General features: G+C 36.4%; 1 protein-coding gene across 3 annotated transcripts in view; it reads right to left on the bottom strand.

Annotated features, from left to right (window-relative positions):
• Positions 1-2,197: 2,197 nt before the first annotated feature.
• LOC134530395 (uncharacterized) overlaps positions 2,198-18,116 on the bottom strand; it is a 42,494-nt gene continuing 26,575 nt past the window's right edge. For 2 of the 3 annotated variants that reach the window (XM_063365175.1, XM_063365177.1), the window contains 4 exons: positions 17,319-17,522; positions 16,623-16,750; positions 3,170-3,330; positions 2,198-2,542 (listed from right to left, as the gene is read on the bottom strand). In XM_063365175.1, the coding sequence (XP_063221245.1) occupies positions 2,378-2,542; positions 3,170-3,330; positions 16,623-16,750; positions 17,319-17,522 (658 nt within the window). In that variant the 3' untranslated portion in view covers positions 2,198-2,377. Of the gene's footprint in view, positions 2,543-3,169; positions 3,331-16,622; positions 16,751-17,318; positions 17,523-18,116 lie in introns of those variants that run through there. The other variant, XM_063365176.1, reaches the window with a different exon arrangement.

The raw sequence follows: 18,116 nt of genomic DNA, 5'->3' as shown, positions 1-18,116 counted from the left end.
GTCCAGGAACAGTACTGGTCGAGCTTTCAAAATACCATGTGTTCGTATGTTAACTGTACAAAATGTATCAGTGCTTTAAAGAACTACTCATTATCCTGATCATGTACTTTTAATTATTAAATATGTATTTTTTGAACACTTTTTCCAGATACAGAATTTCTAAGCAAAGAAGAAGAGAAGACTATTGGTTTTTTATATTTGTTCTTAGCACAATAAGAATAGTGTTAAGTATTCACTGGCCAGCAGATGCATGTTGTTTTTTAAAAAAATAAAATCTCAATCGGGAAACTGCTGTCGAAACAAAAAATAAATAAACAAAAGGATGAAGCATGCTTGTAAGATTTATTATGCCTCCCCTGTCTTATTCACACCAACTTTCTACAAACAAATACTAATACTCAAGCATTTCTGCTGAGTGATGCCATTCCCACTCTCAATCAGGCAACAGTCAGAAAGGAATACCTCTCCGGGACATGCACTGCAGTTAACAGGATTTTAACTCAAAACAAAGAACAAGCTGGTATTTGCTGTGCCCTCATCCACCATGTTTTCATGCTTTAATATCATGCAGCTCAAATTTAAGTTCACTGCATTTATTTATCTATCAATAAATATTTATTACATTACAGTGCAGCCATGCCTTTAGAATTGTAATAACATTGCAAATACCCTCTTTTATAGCATAATTGTCACAATCGCATAATCGTCGCACCTATATTTTTGGCAGTCAAAATTGGGATAAAAAACCTTCTCGCGTAAACGTCGCATGATGTTTTTGGTCCCACTATTAGATGCCGAGCGCTTTGTGTATGTATCTTTTCCGTATAAAATGATTTATTTTAAAGTATAAATCTAATATTTATTCGTAAATTACCACTTATTTAATTATCGGAAATACAAAGTTGTCTGACCTGTACATTTTCTTTTAAAGACGTTTTAAACATTATTATCTTTATCTGATCGTCTGCGTCGCCGCGGTGTACCGATGTAGATATATTTTCCATATAAAACTACGTATTTTAAAGTAGAAATCTAATATTTATTCGGATATTACCACTTATTTAATTAACGGAAATACGAAGTTATCTGACGTGTAAATTTTCTTTTAAAGACTTTTTAAACATTATTATCTTTATCGTCTGCGTCTCCGCAGTGTACCGCTTATGAACATGTAGCCAGCGCTAGTTGGCATCATTCATGTTTGGTTATGTTGCTTTCCGTATAGAGCGCGCGCATGTAGCTGAATATTGATATCTCGCCGATTGCATGCAACACGCACTCTCTGTCGAGAGCCAAGTTAACTAGATTTGATGGCCCGCATTCTTTCATGGTAAATGTGTACTACGGCAATAGTTACGCGTTGGTTCACGTCACAGATTCAAGTGGCTTGTGTTGGCTTTACAATTTGGTTTTTCTATTTAAAGTTGAAGAAAGGTTTTTGTATAATGAATTATTAATATGAATTGTTTGGCGTGCTCTTGTATAGTCCACCTTTTTTTTAAATAAACGTACTTTCCATGAATGTGTTTTGTTTTTATAAATAACTTTACCTAACAAAATTATTTTTTTTTTCCGCATAATCGTCGCACCCCTACTTGTCAAACTTGATTTTAGAATAGAATGTGCGAAAATTATGCAAGAAAACACGGTACGCAGTATTATTGAATGAAGCAGGCAAATTTTATTTAACAGTGTGTTTCGCCTGTCTCTCTCTGTACATTCCAAAGTACACAAAGGTGTCCTGTAGCATTCTAGCTGGTCACCACTAGAGGCAATACCTTGTGCATAGGTACCTTTCTTCCTCGGTATTATGACAGACCACCAGGTTGATATTAGCACACTTAGGCACGATACCAACTTGCAAAGAGTATCCATGTTTTTTTTAAATAACATTTGATTTTAACTTTTAAATGTTACGAAATGTACAAAAATGTAATGCATTTTGTAATGTCTAAATAGTGTTTGAAAATTTTTAACTTGTTTAATACTGTATTAATATTAAACACTAACATTGTGGCAGGTTGTAGTACATACATATTTGAGCTTAGCTAAACATGGATTTTTTTTTATTTAAAAAACTTTATTGTCAAATATAGTCGGAGATGAAAAATTGTCAACGTGGCAAGATCCTCAAAAAATTTACTTTTACAGCTGAACAGTATGGTAGGAAAAAAAGGTTTGTGACAGATTCACTAAGAAGTAGTCAAAATATTTAATACTGAGATATAATGTTTCAAGCAACCACTGATAATGCTCTGGAGCAAAATTATCAACATATCTTATCCTAAAAGTTTAATTAAATTTTTGAACATGATTCCGTATGCAAATACATCAGGAGAAGTATACTGAGCATGACTGGTGCATCCAGCGGCGGGTGTCACGACACAGAGCCCAGGGAGTGAAGGGGCATGTATATAGGCTTGTGGTGGAGGCACACTGGCTCCTCCTGCGTCATGTGGAAGTCCCAGAAGCGTAGCAGCTCCAGCAGATCATCACGGTCCATTGTGCCAGGAGACTGCTGTGCCATCCGCACTGCCTCGCACTGCAACAACCGTGTGCCCGGTCCCGTCGGCATGACAAGTTGTGCTGGCACCAGGAATGCCAACACGGTCGACGAACTAAGAATAAGGGGCCGAGGCGATATGGATTCAATTCCCAGCGGGGTCCAACCATGATTTGGCGCAGGTGAAAACGTGACTGTACTTTTTATTTTATACCAAACATCCTAAAACTGAAATGTAAAAATGCAAAAAAATACAAAATGAAGTAAAAACATTTTCTTAAATCAGTAAAATTTTAAGTTTGAAAATTGTTTTGTTGATACAACTGATTCTGTACATAAAAATTTTAAAAATGATTTTTAATCATTTAAAATTTTTAATCATTTAAAAATTTTAATCATAATCACAAAATTAATTATTTAATGTTGCAGACAACAAAAATACAGTTCCCAGTAAATCTTTTGGCTTAATAATGTTACACTCTTTTCCTTAACATATTTTTTGTGAATGTGTCCGACTTATTGCATTGATCAGTAACAAATAATTTAAAAAAATATATTTGATGTAAAATAATGAATATCAAATTATTCTACTTTTCGAAAACTCACAGACTTATTTTATCAAATCTAATTGACTTAAAGGCATCAATATTGCAGCAAGAAACTCACCCGCAGGTAGTTGGCAATCTTGGGAGGACGGCAGTACTTGAGTTGTGCCAGCTCGGCACCATGAAACTGAACAAGCTGCAGTGTTTCCCGCAGGTCCACCATCCCGAAGAAGCGAGTAACGCTAGCCACACTGCTTAGGTAGCACGATACCTGGTCGCCACCTGCGAAATTTGTTTCAAAAATAATTAATAGTTTTTTTTTTAGTGGAATCAAATATTTTATATGTTAACGTGTAGAACAAGTCTGCAAATGTTTTGGTCGGACAGAGTTGAATTCAGCAGTACTGTATTCAATTGAATGCAAGACAGTTCAAAGCAAGATGAGATCCACATTTTCATTTTTCATCAGGAGAAAATAATATTTAAGGGCGCCATTTGGCTGGAGCGTAAACGCGCTATGGCGTATAAAGCATGTCGTTCTTGCTAGGAATTGGGTGACGACTTTAGGAAGTATACTGTTGCTCACCACCCTCTTCTGTCGCGTTCTTATCTTCTCCCTTTCCCTGCCCCTGCTGTTAGTACCCTCCCTCCTTCCCCCCAGTGCTGCTGGCCTTGAGACGACTGGGGCCGCCGCCTTGTCATGCACCCGAATCGCTCTTTGCTTCTTCAGTTCAGTTTGCCATAGTTGGCGCGACAATTACAACACTACATGTTTTGTGTTGCGATATTGCCAAATACTTATTTTAGTGGTTAATAATAATGTGTTAACACTGTAAGGTATTGTGTATATGTTACACAGACACTTGTGACTGTGTGCGTTAAAATAATTCTGTTGGAGTCACTGTCTTAGAAATACATGTCTGTATACTACTATAGATAGACTGTTGATTTCAATGTGATTGTTTCTCGGTTATTTGCAAAACTATTTGAAAACCTCTATGGTGCCACCAGTACAGCCGCGCTGTGAATGAGCATTTTAACTTACAAACTTTTAATACCAAAAATGTTTAACTATTGAAATTTTCCTTAATTCTTATCTGTATATTTTTAAAATTTTAATCAGTTTCTAAACTAACAGCATTTCTGCACCAGTGGCGTGGGCAGTTTTATTCAGGCACAAGGGTTTCTAAATTACAACATTGGCAACAGGCAAGTTTCCAGACTGAAGTCAGTAGTCGGGATATTCGGAATATAAATAATTTAACAAGCTCATATTTGTTAATAACGGCTTTTACATTTAGGGATGTGATAATGGAATTTTTTACATTTCAGTTTTAGGATGTTTGGTATAAAATAAAAAGTACAGTGTTTTAAAAACATTTAATAACAACCACATCGTAATCTGAAACAAATCTAACCGAATGTTTTCCAAATGCTAAATCTTGAAAGCAAAATATATATTCAATAATCGTTCAACCTTCAAGTAACAAAATAAAAATGTACCTTACAGCAAAAAATTTTTCTTAAAGTCAGCTGCAAAAGAAATTAAAGTCATTTAACTTTCTTCATAAGCACTGAACCACACAGTTTGGTCAGTATGATAAATGGAGTAAAAGAAATCCATCCTTCTCGACACACCCTACAGGCATAGGTAGATTTTGAAGTACCTATTGCATCTGGAAAATTTCTAGTAACTTCTATAAACTTCTGGAACATTTTAAGAACTTAATGTATATAACATCCAATACGTTCTCCAATATTCCAAATTCATCGACAAAACATTTTCTTATATTCCATGACACAAAACTGTTTTAAAATATTTTAGCTCAATACATCCAGCACTGAATAACATACCGTATATACTCGTGTATAGCGCGCCCTTTTTTCCCTCAAGTAAAGGAAAAAAATCAAGGATGCGCGCTATACACGGGGAAAAAAAAAAAAAAGGGGGTGGGCGGGAAGGAGGAGTGGTAGTCGTTAACTGCCGGGTGTGTTTTTTTTCTGGCCAGCCCCCACGCATACACACAAGCAACAAGGCCTCTCTTTCACAAACACACACACACACACACACACGCGTGCGCGCGCGAGGTGAGTCATCTAGTCGTCGGCGCCAGCTTAGCAACGGTGACGGGAGAGGTGGTGTTTAGTCCTGTCAACTGTCAAGTTACTTGATGGTTATAGTCCTGTTCCTGCCTGCCTCCCTCCCTTCCCACTCATCGTACCAGTTGTGACGATACAGCGCTTCATTATCTTTCGTCTACACAGCAGAGTTAGCTTGCCCTTGTCGTTTCAGATGGTACAGTATGCCACAAAAGTTTCGCTTTTTCAGGTGGAAGAGTATTTAATTTAAGTATTTTCCTGACACATCACCACACATCATTGTAAATAATCATTGTTTCATAAGTAATTACTTAACAGGTACCACAAAATTTTATTAAAATTTATTTATGGGGAAAAAAAAAATTTTCTTTGGAATTTGTTCCAAAATTGTGGTGCGCGCTATACACGAGGGCGCGCTATACACGAGTAAATACGGTAGAACAAATCATATTATGCCTACTAAGGTATTTATACATTTTTAACCTTCAAACACTATTTTAGTATTTTTCATACCTTTCACTAATAAGTGGTCACACCAAAAATTTGCTTTCGACCAAGATTTAAGATAATATGAAGATGGTTAAAAAGAAATTTTTAACATATTCAATAGGAAGTTTTGAAATTTTTTTTACTCCTGTTTTTACAGTGAATAGTTTCTCTCATCAAAAATTGTTTCAGCCAAAGGTTTTGGATAATGTTTAGAATTTTTGCAATTAATAATTATATTACAGATATGATAGTATATATACTAAAAAGTTATGATTATTTATTTTTCATTAAATCATTGTTATTTCCAACCCTTGCAGTAATGGCTGGTTACATAAAATTTTACTTTAGACAAACGTTTTTGACAATACTTAAACAAAACTGAGAATGGCTTCAATAGTGTACATGTTATGGAAGTTATGTTTTTTTTATTCCCACATGAGGTTCCTTCAACCCCTTGAAGTCCAATCAAAAATTGTTTTGGATCAAAGTTTTCGATAATTTTTAAAAGATCTACAGTTATTTCTTATATATTTAATTTTTTTAAGGTTGTACCATAAATAATAACGGATTTAATAGTGTTTATGGTATGGAAATAGTTTTTTTTAAATATATTTCTACCCTTGATATTTTCAACTCCTTGGGCAATCATTTGTATTATGCTATTATCAAAAATAATTTTAGCCAAAAAGTTTTGTTAAAAATTGTAAAATTTACAAATAATTTGAACAGATTTGTGTACCTACTAAGGAAGTTACAAATTTTTTTATTGTCCTCCAAGTCATGTTTTTTCCACCCCTTGCAGTTATGGTTGGTTGTATCAAAAATGTATTCAGACCAATGTTTTTGGTATTACTCCTACGAGTTATAATACATTCAAAAGATGCAATATTTGTCATACTATGGAGGTTTTAGCGATTGTAAAGATATGTATGTATGGTTTCAGGGTCTATGGAACATAAAACAAAAAATTATATTAAAATTTTCCTGAAGTTGTATCATGGCAATGGTTTTCTTTGAAAATCTTTTAAGAATCCACAAATTAAACAAAATAGAAGAAAAAAGTAATACGTAGAGATTAACCCAAACAGCAAAATTGTTTTCAAATATAGAAATGTGTTAAAGATAACGTAAATTACATCTAATCTATGTATATAAATACAATCAAAAATATAATTTCAAACAATGTCCACACCTTCACTTTATTTATGCAGATACCAATTTTACATGTTCCATATGAAAACACCTTCGGCATTCAGTTCTCTCTCTCTCTCTCACACACACACAAGCACACACATACACATGCACATTTTAAAATGGTCATTTCTAATCAGAATGACACTTGGCATATTATCTTTATACGTAAATTAAATACTAGTCCTGTAAAAAGTAGACTGTATAACCCAATATTTAAGTTGAAATTAACCCTTCGTGTACATCATGATCCGTTAGTCTGGTTCTGACAAACAGAATGTAACATTGAGCAGTGAGCTTCATGTGAGCATTCGTACGAGATGTAATTGATATGCCAATATGCCTCTGCCCCAATCCCACCTCCACTCTTACAGCGTTGCGGGAGGGGAAGCATTCGGCAGGCCGTTACAGAGGACGCCACAAGACGGCGAGCAGTTTTGCCGATGCAGATGTTTACCTCTAGTATTGCCATTAAGAACTTTCCGTGGTGTCATGCCTGTTAAAATGCAGGAATCAATGCAAGAAGGTCCAGGGCATGTCCGACTGGTGAGTCCCTTAAATTCTGACAATTTTTATTCCACAAAAAAGTAGGTTGAAAAAGGTCATTTTCGTGATATTGGTGGGGTCAGAAAATTGTGATTGCGGGTACAGGGCAACTTAAATCCACCAGACTGACATTGGATGTACTTTTTTATTCCTTTCCTGCGCAAACAAAAATTAAAAATATGAAGTACTTTTTAAATGAGTGTCATAGCATCCAGCGTCCAGACGGCACCCTTAAAAGTATATATTATGGGAATTTGATAAAACAAACATTGCAGCTGATACAGGTAGTGTGTATTTTTAATATTTCATGACCACTTATTTTATTGCTTTCAAACACATGTTAAGTTTAACTTTATTTAATTATACTACAGTTATTTTTCATCTATCTGAAATAATAGGTCTGTGGTGAAGCTTAAAATCAATTTAAGTAGCAAGCAGGAAAAGAATATATACAATAAGAATGTAGTATTAATACACCAATATAAGACAAATTTGAATTTATATGCTGCAGCTTAGAAAAAATCCCCGTCTTGCATTTGGGTGAATGTGGAAATATTGTCACGATCCACCTTCAGAGGGGGGGGGCGAGAATCGTAGCTCTTTACATAGAAACAACTCGCTTGGCATCAACTAGTCTTAACTTCATAAAATACTTTACTGTACCTAGGATCATAGGTTCGTCATCCCGTACAGGATGTCTGGTGAGAGCTGAACTAAGGAGATTTTGCAAAATAACATAATACTTAATTAAAATTATTTTATTCTTAAAGTCAAATACTCAACATCATTTTAAAGAACATTTAAATAGCGGGATTACAATTTAAAACAATAATCTCTTTACTTCCTTAACGATTGAACGACCTTACAAGAGAGAGAATGAGAGAACTTCACTAAACACTTCCCTAGTCCTTCCGAATACCTCAAATCATAATTAATACTTAAAATTAAAACAAAGATAAGTCCATACTCACATTTTCCGAAAAGCCTTTCTTGATCGATTACTTTAAAAAAATAACGTAGGGGCCTCTCCTGCCCTTGAAATCCCGAACGAACATTACATTTTAAAAACTATGACGCGTGACCCCTGACGAGGGCCATAGCCTCCGCCCGAAAGCTTGACGACTACATTATGACCTAACTTAAACTACATCACGAACGAACTAACTAAACAACTCGTGGCCACAGGTGAGACGCATAGCCTCCGCCTGAGTGAGCTTGAAGATGACTACATTATGACCTAACTTAAATTAAACGACTCGTGGCCTCTGGCGTCGACCATAGCTTCCGCCCGAAAGCTTGAATTCCTACATCACGAACGAACTAACAACTCGTGACCACAGGTGAGACGCATAGCCTCCGCCTGAGTGAGCCCCGAGTCACCACTCACTTGCGCTTAAATTCGCGCGCCCTGCCGCGCCTACCATAACAAAAGCTCGTTATTGAAGTCAAATTTACTAAACAACTAACTAGAACATCTGGGAAGACTACCCCCCCTCTACCCCAATGTGCAGGCCACACCGCGCGGCTTGTTACGACAGCGCGCCCCAGTAACTGCGGCCCGTGGCTGCGCCAGCGCGCGGCCAAACAAACAAACAAAATTCTGCAAGCCCGCAGCGCGCCGCGCCGGCCCCGTGCCCCAATTACATGGTCACGCCACTTGCGCTGACGAGTGAACAGAGCAGCCAGCCCAGAGTCCCGTCAGTAAAGTCCCTAAATTTGATTTCAACAACCCTGCAAAATTTCAACCCGCGACATAACCCTCCCCTCACAGAGCTCGAGCCCCATCGAGCTACCTCAAAATTACAAATTGTCTTTTTCCATTAAACCATAACTATAAATTCCTCATTTCACAAAAATAATAATTTTCTTAGTTCCTTGCTGTCTGAACATACATCTAGATTCTGCATAAGATTTATTTTAAAACAACAAGTATTCATAAAATTAAATGTAAAACTTTTATCTGGTTTGTTCTCACAGGAACCTTCAGAGGCTCGAGTTCTCAATTCTAAAATAAATTGTTCTGTTAGTGAAGCTCTCTTTACAAATTAAATTACTGTTCTTAGTTTCTCAGTATTCGTTAAACAATGTGCAAATTCTTGATAGTTATTATTATTTTTTTTTTTTCGGTTTCCGTTTATTACCATACTTCTTTCGTTCTTCAAAAAAAATTAAGTGTCCTTACAGTGTTTCAATTAATTAAACTCTTATCTCGTGAAGGTTGGTGCAACTCCTCGAAGTCAGTGTTGTCGAGAAGAGTAGCTCCCTGGGCTGGCCATCAGCAAACACCACTCAACTCCAACAGCTACTGGACTGGCTTCCAGGGCAGCTCACAACTTCTCCCCACATCTGCTTCGGAGTTGTGCCATCCTCATCACGAACAGATTACAATTCTGAAACATCATCAACAGGCATTACCATCACGCCTGACAAATACAAAACTAACTACTAAACTGCAATCGATGGGCAAGGATGCAAACACACAAAAAAATAAAATTAATTAATTCAACTGCTAACATAAAGTATCCCACCCTTAGCATAATCTAATCAGGCAAATAATTTGATAGGAAAAACTTAAGGAAGGGAAACATGACCTCCAATGATTTTCCCTAACTCTTGAGTCTTGATCTTCTCTATACAGCAAATAGTCCCCACGAAGTAACTGGGTTGAAGGTCAGTTCACATGACCCACCCATAACCTCTTCTACTCTTCTTTTCTTCTGGGGCAACCACAATGCCCACCAATCTCTCTCCATGGTGCCGAACCAGCTATCCCATGAGAGTAAACAACGTAGTCAATAGAAGCGCAGAGGGGAAACACCAATCTCTGGCTTGTCGAGTCATAAAACTGCTTTATCTTCTTCTTCTTCTGAGTAAAAATATCTGACTAACCTTGCTTCTATTCTTCCAAACAGTAAAAGTTCATCAGGTATCTTCATGAAAGAAACATTCTAACTAATAATTCTTCATTTTTCTTCTTCTTTATTTCTGTTAGTTGTAATAGAAGGCCATGTTAGGGAGGTTATAGGGAAAAAGAGTGGCCAATTCCCACCCCATCACCCACCTAGATCATGACTAATTAACTTTTAAACTTTCTATTTCAAACAAATAAAAATAAACATTTTTTTTTTTTTCAAACTTTTAAACTATAATTACTTTTACTTCATAACCTCAAAAGCTAATCAATAATTCTAAATGAAATTGTGATTTACTGCATCCTTGTTCCATCCGATCTGTTTGTTTATAACCTTTCTTGTAAAGTATAAAATTTTCAAACATTACTAATTCAAAAAAAAATTAAATTCTGGTGTCCTTTGAGTTACAATTAACTTTACTATTTCTTAGCTTGAAATAATTTAAGTTTTCAGAACTATTTCATTGTCTAATTCACAACACTTAAAAATCAACTCAAAACAACAAATCATCAAAATCAATAAGATCATCTGACCTACCTATCAGTACTGTGAACTTGAACTGTTCGTACACATTTATAATAAGCTATTGTATTGAAATTCCAACCTAAATAAGGTTTTAAAAAAAACTACTAATCCCTCTGTAAATTAAGAAAATTAACTTTAAAAATTAAACTTAAGGTATTAGTTCTTTTTGACAGCTACCACAACTCACTAGTTCCATTACATTACTATAACCTAAAAAGTTCTGTAAATAATGTTTATAACAAAAAAACTCCAGTTACTGTCTTCCATAAAAAAAATAAAACTTTACATGACCTTATTAATCTCCACTTGTAAGTCCATGGCTGCCAGCTTTCTCTTCTCTTGAATCTTCAGTCTTGGCTCTTGTTTCAGTGATCTTGTATCTTGTCTCTCGAACTCTTGTCATCTTGTAAACTGGACTGCTGCTCAGCTCATCTTAAGGAATCTGTAACAGTTTCAAAAATACATGTTAATTTAAATTACATAATTCCTGTTCTTTGGTCCTAAAAAAAAAAAATTGTATTATTAGTACACATTACCCTGAAACAACATTATTATTCATTGTTTATTACTTAAAAAAATGCTTTACCATAAAATCCTTTTTTGTTCTTTTCATTAGGCCTATTTATTTTCCTTCTTCTTAATTAAATTCTGCTTCAAATGTTAATCCTAACTTAAGACCTACCATCTATTTATTATTCATTACCTACATTATTTATGTTACCCTAAAATTCCCATAAGTTTCTAATACTTCCTATCAAAGACATTCTCTCTAAAAAAAAATTTACTTGTGACTCTTAACTTAACAAACTTAAAAAAAACTTTTACACTAGACTTAACTTATTATTCATTCTTAGTTACTAAATTTCTATATGTAAACTTTAGTACTTACAAACAAAAACTGCCTATTTCTCTCTACCTCTTAATCTCTTTCAATTATTACAATAATAATGTTACCTTGCATCTTTAAACTTTCTTCTTTTCAATTAAATTAGACATCTCATAACAATAAAAATTCTGCCTATACTCTTCTTATGGGTGTACAAACCAACAACAAAATTTCAAATTCTCAAGTTTCCTTATATTTAAATTATGCAATGCACATAACCTCTGTGGTGCCTGTACCCTTTTAGGCCTACCACCTTCTCCTCTCACAGCATGACAACTCTTATTCCTCGGGGTCTGTATTCACTGTTCCAAATCAAATATCTCAAAAAAATTAAAAACAAATTTATTATTTTAAGAAAACAAAAATTTACATTGAATTTACTATGGAGCCTGGAAATCTTAATGTCTCACAGCAGCTAACATGACTAAATCCCATGGAACCCCAGGTTTACATAACCTGTGCCCAAAAATTTAAGCATACCAGGCTTTCTCTGCACTGGTTTTACAGCATCACACACTATTTAGGGCCCCTGATCTGCCATCAGTCCCAAGGAGTTTTCCCACAACCCCTCTCTACACAAGCGCCTACCGCATTCCTCTCAATTGGCTATCGGTTTTACGGCATTCTTTTGGGATCCGACCATCAAGTTAGGGCTAATCGAACACTAAACCTCCATACTTCCAAACAATAAAAATCAATTAAACTTTCTCTGTAAATTCTTAAAATCAAAAAAAATTATTCCAACATGCCAAAGAAACTTAAAAAAACTTCATAACCTTATCTTCAAACCATTAAAATAAAAATAAATAGATTACTCTGTCTCCTTAATAACTGTAAACTGTCAACCAAATATCATGTCGTAAACTTAACTCTGCTTACTGACTCTAAATCATAAAATCTCATTCTTCCTAATTAATAAACAACCGATTTCCTTGAAATCTCACTGTATCTCTCAAACTCCACTGGCTGAATATCTCAATAAATTCAAAAACAAGTATCTAAACTCTTAAAGAAACTCCTCCCCAATTATTCAAACTTACTTCACATTATTTTATTTCATTACTTAAAACACCTTACTCAAAAAAAATTAATTAATTCCCTTCCATTATTATTTGACCAGAAAAAACTTTCTCATTAATTAATTTATTAAAATTCAATTTCACATTAGGCAAGTACACTAACTCTCTACAGCAATGTTTCTCATTTCCCTTCTTCCTAACTTTTTACACATTCTCTAACTTAACCCAGGGAATTTACCTCACAAAATAACCAAAAATTTCACTGTAGTGCCTATCTGCTATAGGCCCACTACACACCAGGGGACTCTAACCCCACCAACATACTTCATTGAAATGGTGCCCTATCCCATACAGGATAGCCACTTCGGTACTACCTTGAGGAACTCCTGCCCCAAACTACTCACAACTCTCAGGGGTTCTCCTGACCCTTAATTCCGTAGTCAGCCCATCTCCTATGGGTCTGCCCTACAATCCCTACTTCCCAGGGACACAACACCTCACCTTAGGGTCCCTCGCCCTAATGAAAACATTAATTTTGTCTCTCTGTTCCCTTGGAGTAAATTCCCTCTACACACAAAAACTATCCTTTCCAGTTTTCTCAATGCTTATCGATTTTATAGTGTACCTCCTTATTACTGTTTACAAATCCCAAAAAAATATTTTTAAAACCGAGGTAGAATTTAACTAACAAAAACATAAACAACTTACAACGAAACACTTCTAGCCTATACATCATACACTTCTTAAATTAAATTACTTACATACTGAAAGTTCCTCTTCTTCTAAAACACACTTAAATTTAAATTTATTTAACCAATAGTCTATTTTCTTATCGCTAAGTTACCGTACAGCTGATCAAAACAAGGTCACGGCCGTCCACGTCTCTGTACGTGCTCGTGACGTCACCGAATTCCATCAGGTGCGCCAACCCTCGCTTGCGGTTCCTCCGTTCTCCGCTAGGTCTCAGCACCTCCCCGTCACGTGTTCATTCTGCCACGTCCACTGACGTGTCGTTCTGAAACAACTCTCAACATTTTTCTAATTAAAACAAAACATCACTATAAATGCTATAACTCTCTTTTACATAAACTCTCGTTTTCTCTTTAATTCCTTTCTAACGTTTATCCTTCCCTCGACTGATTTAATTCGTACGTCTCGTCTCCTACGCGCACGACAACTAAACAAACTTCTCTTGAAAATAATTCCTATTTACGAAAAAAACTTTATTTTAAATTTTAACTCTCTTAACCTACAATCTTAAAATTAATTTCAATTAAATTAAACCACTTGCATTATCTCTATTAATCATTTAAATTATAACGTATTCTCCTCACGTAAAAATCCCTGATAAACTCAACGACTTAAAACAACTTATCACTATAAACTTTATCCTTACAAGTATACTCAAATAAACATCTGTTACGTCAAAAAAAAAATCTCAAAGACTTCCTCCACTATAGACTAAAATTCCGTAATCCTCTCCTCAAGTAAACTCTTAATAACCTGCTATCAGAAGCTGAAACTAACTTAATAATAAACATAAAAATCTACCTCTCTCTCTCTCCAGAAATAGAACCTACCCGGCGCCTCCACCATTTCTGTCACGATCCACCTTCAGAGGGGGGGGGCGAGAATCGTAGCTCTTTACATAGAAACAACTCGCTTGGCATCAACTAGTCTTAACTTCATAAAATACTTTACTGTACCTAGGATCATAGGTTCGTCATCCCGTACAGGATGTCTGGTGAGAGCTGAACTAAGGAGATTTTGCAAAATAACATAATACTTAATTAAAATTATTTTATTCTTAAAGTCAAATACTCAACATCATTTTAAAGAACATTTAAATAGCGGGATTACAATTTAAAACAATAATCTCTTTACTTCCTTAACGATTGAACGACCTTACAAGAGAGAGAATGAGAGAACTTCACTAAACACTTCCCTAGTCCTTCCGAATACCTCAAATCATAATTAATACTTAAAATTAAAACAAAGATAAGTCCATACTCACATTTTCCGAAAAGCCTTTCTTGATCGATTACTTTAAAAAAATAACGTAGGGGCCTCTCCTGCCCTTGAAATCCCGAACGAACATTACATTTTAAAAACTATGACGCGTGACCCCTGACGAGGGCCATAGCCTCCGCCCGAAAGCTTGACGACTACATTATGACCTAACTTAAACTACATCACGAACGAACTAACTAAACAACTCGTGGCCACAGGTGAGACGCATAGCCTCCGCCTGAGTGAGCTTGAAGATGACTACATTATGACCTAACTTAAATTAAACGACTCGTGGCCTCTGGCGTCGACCATAGCTTCCGCCCGAAAGCTTGAATTCCTACATCACGAACGAACTAACAACTCGTGACCACAGGTGAGACGCATAGCCTCCGCCTGAGTGAGCCCCGAGTCACCACTCACTTGCGCTTAAATTCGCGCGCCCTGCCGCGCCTACCATAACAAAAGCTCGTTATTGAAGTCAAATTTACTAAACAACTAACTAGAACATCTGGGAAGACTACCCCCCCTCTACCCCAATGTGCAGGCCACACCGCGCGGCTTGTTACGACAGCGCGCCCCAGTAACTGCGGCCCGTGGCTGCGCCAGCGCGCGGCCAAACAAACAAACAAAATTCTGCAAGCCCGCAGCGCGCCGCGCCGGCCCCGTGCCCCAATTACATGGTCACGCCACTTGCGCTGACGAGTGAACAGAGCAGCCAGCCCAGAGTCCCGTCAGTAAAGTCCCTAAATTTGATTTCAACAACCCTGCAAAATTTCAACCCGCGACAATATCATTGAATCGAGCAGACACTTAATTTTTTAGTCGAGCTCGAGTAGTTGCTGAGGTTTTTCTTTGCTAGTTATTAAACAAAGTATCTTTCCAAAAAAAAAAAAATAGTGTTTCTGAGTTATACTGATTATGCTTGATAGTCTTGTCAAGGGGAACTGCAAAATTACTATAATCAAAGTTGATTAATGTTTTCTACATGATTGTCATTCGTGTCATGTGAATAAATAAGATATAAGAACCATGTGGCGTTGCAAAGGATCATGCCTCCCCCATATTTTGGACTATACTTTAATGGCATTAATACAATTTACTTACTGTTTTTGAAGTTTGTTATATGATAGCATAGTATTTTGTGATGTTTTTAAAGTCATTCTCAACAAATTTACTAACATTATGTTATTTTTATTGACTTTGGTGATATTGTAAGTTATTTGTTTATGTATTTTGATAAAAGCCCTTAAAATCATTTTTACTCATTTCAGCATGTAGGTTTGGTTAAGAGGTAACTGAACATACTATTTTTTATTGTATATTATTACATAGTTTGTGTGATTATCAGCATTTGCATGGTGTAAGAGTGGTCGCTGAGAGAGAGAGGTGAGGCCCTCATGTGCGAGAAAGAGACAGGAGAGGGTGTTCCCAGCCGAGCGTGGGAACCCCAGGACAATAAATGTTATCATGAAGTAGGAATGATAAAGGATTAGAAAGAGACAAATAAGGGAAAGTCCCCAGTTATATGTGTATATGTGTAAATGGTTTTCAGGTACTGTAACATTTGCCAGGATTGGCTGATTTTTTGTAACTGGGTGTTGGAGACACCTGACCTCCTTCTTGGATGGAGGTAGTTAGGTCACCCAGTTGTTGAGTGATCATGGTACCCAAAGTTCTTGCTCAAGTAATGGCTCGAAAAATAAAAAGTTAATGTAGTTATGAGAAGTAATTTTCACAGCTGTGGTCTGGACAGTACAAATAGGAAACTTTTTCAGAACTTTCAATTAGAATTTGTTGATCACAATCATCAGTGAGAGCCCATAACGATTAAACAATGAAATTTATATTCTATTGGCTGGTAATAAAGTATGACAATCAAGTAGAGCAGGTGCTTACTTTCTTTCACTTCAATCTTAAAGCCATTTCTGTCCAAGGCAGGACTGGATAGCAGTAAGCACCTCAATTCTGGGCAGAATTTCCTGTCCATCGACAACAGCAGCTCCCACAAGTCTGTGCCAAGAGAGCTGAAATAAAAGTACATAAATTACATATGTACCACATTCTTGTATGTGTTTGCATTTCTATGGTTAACATCAACAGGTCTACCACCATTGCCAATAACATCAAAGTTAGCAAAAAAAAGCAATAAAACACAGCCATATTGTGTGCTATGCATGAGCCATTAGACCTATGTGGGATACAGCAGTCAGTTTTATGCTTATTTTAATTAATGTAATAAGTATTTTGCCTGCATGTCTATTTAACTAAAACAAACCTACCTACAAAAAAATCATACTTTATCAATCAACATTGAACAATATCTCATTTGCCTCGAAAGGCAAGAAATAAACAGTCTACATAATCATTCCAAAATCTTAGTCTACATATTGGTAAACTGAAATATGATTTTAGCAAATCAAAACCTCAACTTTTTCATCAAAAGCTTTTTGAAGTTGAGTTGAAATCTTTGATTACATTAATTTTAAAAGTTAAAGCTTTCCACATCCCAGTACAATAATACACTAAGTCTCATAATATTCCAATGGCACCATAGATTACATCTGGAAGGGAACAAAGGAGTGCTTCACTCACCCCTGAGAAATGGGTAGTTTCTCCTGCAGTTGCTTGGTTGGTATCGTGTTCTCTGACATCAGCCTGTGGTACAACACCTTCTCCTGCAGGCCCCAGTGACGCAGCAACCCCAGCTCCCGGCCACGCAAGTACAGCCACGACCCACTTGGCCGCAACTGCCCGAGCAGCTGCACTTCCCCTTCCCGGAGAGCTTCCCCCGCCACACTGCACCACACACACGGGCATGCCGCTCAGCATTCCGCTGGACACAGTTCCAGTGGTCCGATAGCTGCCTCCTATCAAGACAACCCTGACTGGCTCTCCTGTCTCCACCAGTGCAATCCATCACTCCACCCCACTGCTGCGCTTCATTCACATTGGTGTACTCGTGGTGAAACTAACAATTGCAAACACTCATAGCCACATTGGGCAAGACCAGGGGCGGATACAGGATTGAATTCTGGGAGGGGCCAGAAGTCTGAATACCCCCTCCCCAATAAAATTGGGGGAACAAAACTTAATATTTAGCTACTAGTAATATAGTCTAAATATAGTGGAATCATTCTAAGTTATAATTAGTTATACTGCCATCTTTGATAAGTATTTAATATAAAAAATTGCCCAAAATTTACTTCAGAAGTCTTTTTATGCATTGAATCTTTTGCACCCCTCCTCCTTCAGGATTCACCTCTGAGCAATGCACACATTTCATCGTCAGCTAGCCCTTCTATGTGTTTCATCTGCCAAGATATATACACACACACACACACAGATATATATATATATATATATATATATATATATATATATATATATATA

The sequence above is a fragment of the Bacillus rossius genome, chromosome 3, assembly GCF_032445375.1.
Source record: "Bacillus rossius redtenbacheri isolate Brsri chromosome 3, Brsri_v3, whole genome shotgun sequence".
NCBI classification, from domain to species: Eukaryota; Metazoa; Arthropoda; class Insecta; order Phasmatodea; family Bacillidae; genus Bacillus; species Bacillus rossius.
This window is presented reverse-complemented; position numbering and strand designations above follow the sequence as displayed.